This window comes from Palaemon carinicauda, chromosome 42 (genome assembly GCF_036898095.1).
Source record: "Palaemon carinicauda isolate YSFRI2023 chromosome 42, ASM3689809v2, whole genome shotgun sequence".
NCBI lineage: Eukaryota > Metazoa > Arthropoda > Malacostraca > Decapoda > Palaemonidae > Palaemon > Palaemon carinicauda.
Window position 1 is genome coordinate 46974417 of NC_090766.1, and position 10000 is coordinate 46984416.

The following is a 10000-nucleotide window of genomic DNA, read 5'->3' on the forward strand; positions in this document are numbered from 1 at the left end:
CCTTTCTTAATTTAATTACAGGTGTTTTCAGTCTAGCTTCTTTTCGTCCACTATATTTACTCCCAAATCCACCTCCCTTCTTCCAACATTCATACATATCCATTGTTTATCCATTAACCTGGTTCCAAATTGCAGCGAATATTTTTTCATGTTGAACAGGTTGACATAAATCTCTTTTTATATTTTATGTACGAAAGATCTGTTATAATGTTACTGTTCTCAAAATACTTTATTTTAATTGTTCATTACTTATCTTGTAGTTTGTTTATTTCCTTATTTCCTTTTTCTCACTGGACTATTTTTTTCCGTTAGGGGCTTTGGGCTTATAGCAGTCTACCTTTCCAAATAGGGGTTTAGCTTAGCTAGTATTAATAATAATAATAATAATAATAATAATAATAATAATAATAATAATAATAATAATAATAGTGCTGAAATTTTCCTTTTCATCTTGATAACTTTTTATTTGTTACTGTAGTTTCTCTACTGTCTCAAATCTGAAATCTAAACGTTGTCAACTGGTATTACTTTGATATACACCTGTTCACTAGCTATTTTCTCACGACTCATTGCATTACCCAATCCATAAAGATACTAAATAGTCATGGAGATAAATCATACTGTTTCCAGTCCAACTTCTTTACCAAAGAAGTTGCTTCCTCTATATATTCTTCATATGCTGATACGTGTTCCACCTCTATCAAAAAACTTTTGATAGCTCTGAACAACTGATCTACTATACCTTGCATAATTAGCATCTCCATTCTCCACATCATCTCTATCGATCATAGGATATGCTTTTTGTAGGTGTTTGTATTACGCACAATGCTTTTGGGTTTCACATTTAAAGTTGACTCACAACCTTCCTACTTTTCTAAACCCACATATTTTATCCACAATCTTTCTATTGCATGTTCGACTTTTTCAATCACAATCTTTTTTCAATCACAATCCTGTTTTACACCTTCCTTTTAGTTAAAAGGTAAATATTGATGCCCTTATAATTCTTATTCACCTTTAGTATAGGCAAGGTTATACGATGGAGTAATTATTCATTTTGTCCAAATTTGTTATATTTCCTTATACTACAAGTACCTTACACACACTGGTCAGACACTTTTTGTCACTTACTCCATCACATTACAGCCTCGTAACTCGTGGTGGTCTTTTTCCATTCTTCTCCTTCCTGATTATACATGCTTATAATAACTTTAAAGACATTTAGTACACCGAGTACAACTATGAATAACATTCAAAATATCAATGCAGCCCCTTTTTGCCACTGTTTAAATAGGAGAAAGAATCTTATTAGTTAGGAGGAGGGTTTGTAGGTGGAGGAAGGTAAAAATAGGGTGTCTCCTGAATAGTGAAGGAAGAACATAAAGAAAGTGTCTTGATTAGAATTCACCCATTGGAGACTCCTTTTGATTGAACGAGGCAAAAAGGAATCAAAGGTGAAGACGTGGAAAGTTCTAATTACATCTGTATATGTATCTTTATACCAGTGAAGGGAGTTCTGGCTACTTTGTTCGTTTGTTTTCTACTTGTGCGATTGGCGTTCGACAGTGTCTTTGTTAGTTTGTGTGTATTTGTCTCGTGTGTGCTTGAGAATCTCATATTTTCTCTCCATCGTAATACTAAAAGTTATGATTATTGGCATATAACTATAGTTTGGTAGGGCGAGATTCAAATTATGATAGTAATTATTGTCATATATTGATTCTAGGCTGCGGTGCATCTGTGATGAGTGGACATGTACAACAGTCAAAAACCTTGTAAGCAGAGGATCAGCAATATTATGTAGATATTAAAACAAGAAACGTTAATGTTATTAAATAGATAAAGGAGAGGAAATGACTGAAAATGCACCGTACTATAACTATCAAAGAGGGAGGAACTGTGTTATGTGAGGGAGGAACTGTGTTATGTTTTCTGCCGATATAAACAGTACATAAACTTTTATAGAAAAGGCTTGTTAGGAATAGAAGTTTTGCTCGCCACATAAATAATTAACATGTTAGTTGAAGACTTTTGAATGAATAAATCATTGAATGAGATAGGACTTCAAAAGGCTAAGCAGAACTCTTTGGCGTTCGAGGTAAAATAAATATTTTATTGGGTAGTGAGATTTTTCATGTACGCCACTTCGAACCTCCCTCACGGGACTGGCTTAGAGACTGTCGTTTATATTTGGATCTCTGGCATCTCGCCTTACGTCTGCCTGTATATCATCTATATGACAGACAGGCATATATATATATATATATATATATATATATATATATATATATATATATACTGTATATATATGCGCATGTGTACAACAACAAATGCATCTGTTTCTAGTCCACTATAGGACAAAGGCATCCGACATTTTCTTTTGTGGATTTGTGTTTGGGGTTTGGCCAGTTTTCCTCTCGACTCTGGCCATTGCTGGGGGGTGACAGTGAGAAACTTAATCTGATCTCTCACAACAAACCAACGTAATATGGGTGGCCCTGAATGGGACGGCTTTGCTGATCTTGGCGATACATAAACCCTTACAGCACGTTAAGGTATCCGCACTCGGAAAGGGACATACAGTATATACTCATGGGTCTAAGTTGTCTTGCTTGAGGGTACACTCAGCCAAACTGTTCCATCTTATTTCCCTTCTTCTTGTTTTGTTGAAGTGTTTGTATAGTTTATATAGGAAATATTTATTTTAATGTTGTTACTGTTCTAAAAATATTTTACTTTTCCTTGTTTCCTTTCCTCACTGGGCTATTTTCATTGTTGGAGCCCCTAGTCTTCTAGCATTCTGCTACTAGGTTGTAGCTTAGCAAGAAATAATAATAATAATAATATATTTATATATACTATATATATTTGGGAATGTTTGAACGTTGAGTATGAAATACAGTACTTGAATTACTGATTAATACACAAATCCTTTCAGCACATTAATGTATCCGCATACGGTTAGGGATTGTATGTGTGTGTGTATGTATATATATATATATATATATATATATATATATATATATATATATATATATATATATATATATATATATATATATAAAATTCAAGAAAATTCAAGCTGTTGTCGAGAGTGATGCAGTTCCAGATGAACTGGATTCAGGAATCAACGTAGTCCTCATTGGAACTTTTGAGGGAGCGAGTAAGCTTCACGTCCTAAGGTGTGTTGCACAAATGAGGCCAATTTTGAAAGCTCTGCATCAACCCCTCTGCAACCTTGGAAGCTTGAGCTGCAGTTCAGAAACTGTCTCATTGCAAAGAAAACAAAGAAGCATCGTGACCACAATTTGACTTATTGAAAGTCACCACTTCAAAAGGAATTGAGGCCGGGATCAATGCAGATCACATACCAAATTTCTGCGGGAGCGTGTAAGCTTCACAATTTGGTCTGCTTTGAACAAGAGATGGCGTTCTTGAGGAACTGACGTTGGTCCGGTTGAAAATGATGGAATCGGGAGCTCATGAAATTCTGTGGTTTTTGACAAATTAATGTATTTAAAAAAAGAATCTAAAGTTTTTATTTATCAATTTTTTTGTTTTCCGAATTTCCAAAAATATTTGTATCAAATTTTCACCACCATAACCTTTATATTAACATTTTTGAAACATATATATATATATATATATATATATATATATATATATATATATATATATATATATATATATATATATATATATACACACACACACATATATATATATATATATATATATATATATATATATACATACATACATATATATGTATATATATATATATATATATATATATATATATATATATATATATATATATATATATATATCTATATATATATTTATACATATATCTATCTATCTGTCTATCTATCTATCTATATATATATATATATATATATATATATATATATATATATATATATATATATATATATATATATATATATATAATATTGTGTATTTTGAACGTTGGGTATGAAATACTTAAATTAATTTTGTTTCTTATTTAACGGTAATTACTAAATTACCAGTAATGTTTTTTGTAATTAAATCTTATCCTCATAAGGTCAGTCTTCTTGTTCTAATTTTATCATGATTGTTTGATTTCTTCGGTACTATCTAATATAATTGGGCACTGGAAAATTATCTGCATTATGTTTTTTCTATTCTATTGTGTTTATTTAAAATGTTTTAAATTATTTATTATTAGATATATTCTTTATTATAATGTTTTGTAGTTTTATTTTAGCTTGTTTATTTTAGACATTCCATATACACATTTATCTAATCATGTTTTTATTTTACTTGGTTCAATCTAAACTTTTATAATTAATTTATCTTGTAATGTTGAATCAATTTAACTTGCTTCGAGTTTTAAACCAATTTAGACATATTTTTCTTTAAAGCTTGATTATTTTAAACATTTTAAAGTATGCAATGTCCTTCCTGACATTTTTAAACTCCATTTTACTTTTGTACGCATAGAGCATGCACCGGCTAGATGTTCCACACTGCTTCAGTGTTTTTCCATCAAGTATGATATCCTATTTAAGCATCGCCCCCGGCGTGGGTTCCAGCAGAGAAACATGGAACAATTGACATAATGAATTATAAAATCATGTTACGCGTAAGTCTGGACAATAATTAATCGTACCTTTTTTTTTTCTATTTTTTAAATCTCCAGGTTCGGAAGAGTTTCTTGACGCCAGAAAGAATCGGGGAGGGAACAACGACTGCCATCGTAGGCGATCCTGGTCCGGCCTTTCCGACGAAGAGAAGAAGCGCGCCAGGCATAGGAGGTGAGGAGTCTTTTTACCTTTCTCTCATTTCTTTGGTATCCTTTCTCTCTCTCCTATCCCCTTTCTCCCTCACCCATACATTCCTCCTCCTTCCCTTCCCCTCCCCCTTTTTGTGTGAGATGAGGATTTAACTTCTTTAGTAATAGGTCACTTTTTTTTTTTTTGAGGTTTTTAATTTCTTTAGTGCTTTCTTAGCATTAGTTTGCTTAACTAGATCTACAATCCCCACGTCATCTCATTCCCTCATTCTCTCGTCCTTATATCTGATTTTCGCTTATTTCAATGTATCCATTTCTTTGCTTTCCGTGAAATATATGGATTTTAATGTTTATTATATTTATTATTTTATTTATTTATTTTATTTATCATTTGCTTCTACATTAAAAGACAGTGTACCCCAAAGACTTAGTTTATTTATTCATAAATTATTTAGTTCCTCGAAAATATTACCAATGTTTTCCCATTGCTGTGTTACGTCAGAAATTTACTTTTAATTTTTACAGTTGTTTTCCTGCTTCAGAAAAAATTCCATTTCTCTTACTTGTAGGGAAAAATGAAAATATATGTAGGCGTTTACCTTTTATTTTTTAGATTAATTTTTACCATAAGAAATCCGGAAAACTATTGTAAAAAAGGCAGTTAATTTTTTTACCTTTTATTTTTTAGATTAATTTTTCCATAAGAAATCCGGAAAACCATTGTAAAAAGGGAATTTAATTGTTTACCTTTTATTTTTTAGATTAATTTTTACCATAAGAAATCCGGAAAACCATTGTAAAAAGGGCATTTAATTGTTTACCTTTTATTTTTTAGATTAATTTTTTTTCCATAAGAAACCCGGAAAATCATTGTAAAAAGGGAATTTAATTGTTTAACTTTAATTTTGTATATTAATTTTTTTTTTCCATAAGAAATCCGGAAAACCATTGTAAAAAGGGCAGTTAATTTTTATACCTTTTATTTTTTAGATTCATTTTTTTCCATAAGAAATCCGGAAAACCATTGTAAAAAGGACATTTAATTGTTTACCTTTTATTTTTTAGATTCATTTTTTCCATAAGAAATCCGGAAAACCATTGTAAAAAGGGAATTTAATTGTTTACGTTTTATTTTTAGATTAATTTTTTTTCCATAAGAAATCCGGAAAACCATTGTAAAAGGTCATTTAATTGTTTACCTTTTATTTTTTAGATTAATTTTTTCCATAAGAAATCCGGAAAACCATTGTAAAAAGGGAATTTAATTGTTCAACTTTAATTTTTTATATTATTTTTTTTCCATAAGAAATCCGGAAAACCGTTGTAAAAAGGGCATTTAATTATTTACCTTTTATTTTTAGATTAATTTTTTCCATAAGAAATCCGGAAAACCATTGTAAAAAGGGAATTTAATTGTTCAACTTTAATTTTTTATATTATTTTTTTTTCCATAAGAAATCCGGAAAACCGTTGTAAAAAGGGCATTTAATTATTTACCTTTTATTTTTAGATTAATTTTTTCCATAAGAAATCCGGAAAACCATTGTAAAAAGGGAATTTAATTGTTTACCTTTTAGTTTTAGATTATTTTTTTTTCCATAAGAAATCCGGAAAACCATTGTAAAAAGGGAATTTAATTGTTTAACTTTAATTTTTTGTATTAATTTTTTCCATAAGAAATCCGGAAAACCTTTGTAAAAAGGGCATTTAATTGATTAAATTTTATTTTTTAGATTAAATTTTTCCTTAAGAAATACGGAAAACCATTGTAAAAAGGGCATTTAATTATTTACCTTTTATTTTTTAGATTATTTTTTTCCATAAATCCGGAAAACGATTGTAAAAAGGGCATTTAATTGTTTACCTTTTATTTATTAGATTAATTTTTTTTCCATAAGAAATCCGGAAAACCCTTGTAAAAAGGGAATTGAATTGTTTAACTTTAATTTTTTAGATTAATTTTTTCCATAAGAAATCTGGAAAATTCTTGTAAAAGGGCATTAAATTGTTTACCTTTTATTTTTTCCATAAGAAATCCGGAAAACCATTGTAAAAAGGGAATTTAATTGTTTAACTTTAATTTTTTTATGAGCCTTCAATTTTTACAATTATTAATACCTCTCCATTCTGTTTTTGAATAGGTAAGAAATTAGATTTTAAGCTATAATATTTTTTTTTAAATTAATAAAAAATACAACGTAAGATAATTATTGTGAGTTTTGATGTTTATCCATATTTTTTTTTTCAGAAAAGAAATCATTAGAATAATAAAGATTTTATTTTACATCCATCTATTAATAATTTTGTTATTTTGTCTTCTTTAGAGAGATTTAGTCTTACAAACTCCTCTTTGAAATTTGGTTATTGGATATTAACGATTGATTAGCGAAATTATCTTTCCCTCCGGTTTTTATATTATCTTTTGATCGGTTAAAAAGAATCCATTTCACTTTTGGTATTTATATGAAATATATACTTTTTTAATTTTTTTTTTTTTTTTGTATTTTTTCCTTTATATGAAATATATATTTTTTTATTATTTTTTTTTTGTGTATTGTTTTCCTTTATATGAAATATGAACATACTAAATTTTAATATTGCTTTCTTGTTTGTGAACTGGTGATAATATTTATTTGTTTTTAATTACCATTTGCAACTTTAGAATTAAATATATTTACTTAAAAAAATAATGATCCAACTTAGCTGGCATTTCTTGGCTTTATGGTAAATAGATTTTTATTCAATGTAATTTATGCATATTCAAAAATATATATTAATTTAATATAAGAATTTAATTGACTCTCTTGTATATTATATACAGATTAGAAAAAAAATGTTTTTCATCAGTCATCAATTGTGAATTGAATTAGTTTCATAACCTAATTGCTTCCATAGAAATAATATGCAGCGTCATCCTTCTCTTCTAGTGGTTTAATGTCCATGGTCTTGAGTCAATGGCTTCTTTTGGAAATGTCACGTATTTTCGTTTCTCCTTTCTTTTGAAAAGAGGATCTTCAATATTTATCATGTGATTATTGTGTGTGTGTGTTTGTATATATATGTGTCTATATATATATATATATATATATATATATATATATATATATATATATATATATAATGTATTTATATATACATATACATACCTACGTGCATACACATATGTCTACGTATGTATATACATACATATATATATGTATATATATACACGTAGACATATATGCATGTATGTATTTATGAATGTATATATACATGTATTTGCACTATATATATATATATATATATATATATATATATATATATATATATATATATATATTTATATATATATATATATATATATATATATATATATATATAATATATTATATGTATATATATAAATATATATATATATATATATATATATATATATATATATATATATATATATATATATATGTATATATAATGTATTTATATATACATATATACATACTTGCGTGCATACACACACACACACACACACATATATATATATATATATATATATATATATATATATATATATATACATACGTAGACATCCGTGTATGTATGTATATATACTTACATATATTTGCATAATATATATATATATATATATATATATATATATATATATATATATATATATATATATATATATATATATATATATATGTATGTATGTATGTATATGTATATTTGTAAATATGTATATATATGTCTATATATAAATATGTATATATATATATATATATATATATATATATATATATATATATATATATATATATATATATATATATATATATATATATATACATACAGTAAGTATATATATATATATATATATATATATATATATATATATATATATATATATATATATATATATAATCTAGAAGTGTCCCTTACTTTCTTGCCGTTTTCATGGATATTTTTTATTTATATTTAGCTCAATTGTAGGATCTCTTTATTCTTTGACATTTGGTATTTGCTCGTACATTATTGATATGCATTGTGGTTTTCTTCTGTATTTTCCTTTCTATTTCCTGTCAGATAAAATGATTAGTTAATTTCCCAACTCTTTTCTGTATTGTTTTGTTATATTCTTTCCGGATTTTCTGTATGTAATTAAGTATTTTCTTTATATTTATATTATTATAATATAATTTGGCCATGTAATTGAGTTTTAAGATTTCATACATTTGTTTTCTTTTGTTCTTTTTTGAGAGAGAGAGAGAGAGAGAGAGAGAGAGAGAGAGAGAGAGAGAGAGAGAGAGAGAGAGAGAGAGAGAGAGAGAGAGAGAGAGAGATTATCACGGGCTGGGGAGCGGAACAATTTACATTTTTGGAATAGCGGGAAAGGATGTATGTGTGCTTGTCTTTTACTGAGTAATGTTATATTGTTATGAAAGAATTTGAGTATCTTTATATGTCTTATTCATAAAATCTATTAGTTTTCTTATTTCATTTCTTTTGCTTGCCAGGTCCTCTCTATCACTGCCTGAAATAGCCCCCTTTAAAGGTGGATTCTGTCCCTGACTTCAATAATTGACCTTCACGTTGCATCCTTTTTCCTTCAGATTTGGATTACACAAGGTCTTAGGTCTTATATCCGCCAATGTTTGGATTGTATTGCTTACTTATTATCTATATACGTTTCTGTCCCTTTTTATTTAACGTGTTTTTATAGTCTTCGCCAAAATCGAAGATTTTGCGAATGGTATGTATTCACTCGTCTGTCTATTTTTATTTTTTTGTTTGTGAGCAACTTTATTAAAAAACCACCGTACCTCTTTTGACTAAATGTGGCAGTTGTGTTGGGTATGACCCAAGAAGGAGGATTTTTTTTTCTTTATATATATATATATATATATATATATATATATATATATATATATATATATATATATATATATATATATATATATTTATATATAAATATGTATATATATATACACACACACACACACACACATATATATATATATATATATATATATATATATATATATATATATATATATATATATATATATATATAATATATATATATAAAGTACATCAAAGCACAATTACGCAACTGTACTTTGAAAATAATCGCAATGTTAAGCAAATTGCAAATATTTTGTTAGTTTATATTTTTGTTTGTGAACAATATATTACGCAAAAACTAAAGAATCAATTTCAATGGAACTTTGTTGACATGTTGGG

At 27.3% G+C, this 10000-nt stretch overlaps 1 protein-coding gene across 1 annotated transcript in view; it reads left to right on the plus strand.

Annotated features, from left to right (window-relative positions):
• The window catches only part of LOC137633141 (polycomb group protein Pc-like), a 1013348-nt gene that overhangs the window by 954630 nt on the left and 48718 nt on the right, over positions 1 to 10000 (plus strand). The window contains exon 8 of the mRNA XM_068365301.1: positions 4688 to 4802. Within this exon, the coding sequence (XP_068221402.1) occupies positions 4688 to 4802 (115 nt within the window). The remainder of the gene's footprint in view (positions 1 to 4687; positions 4803 to 10000) is intronic.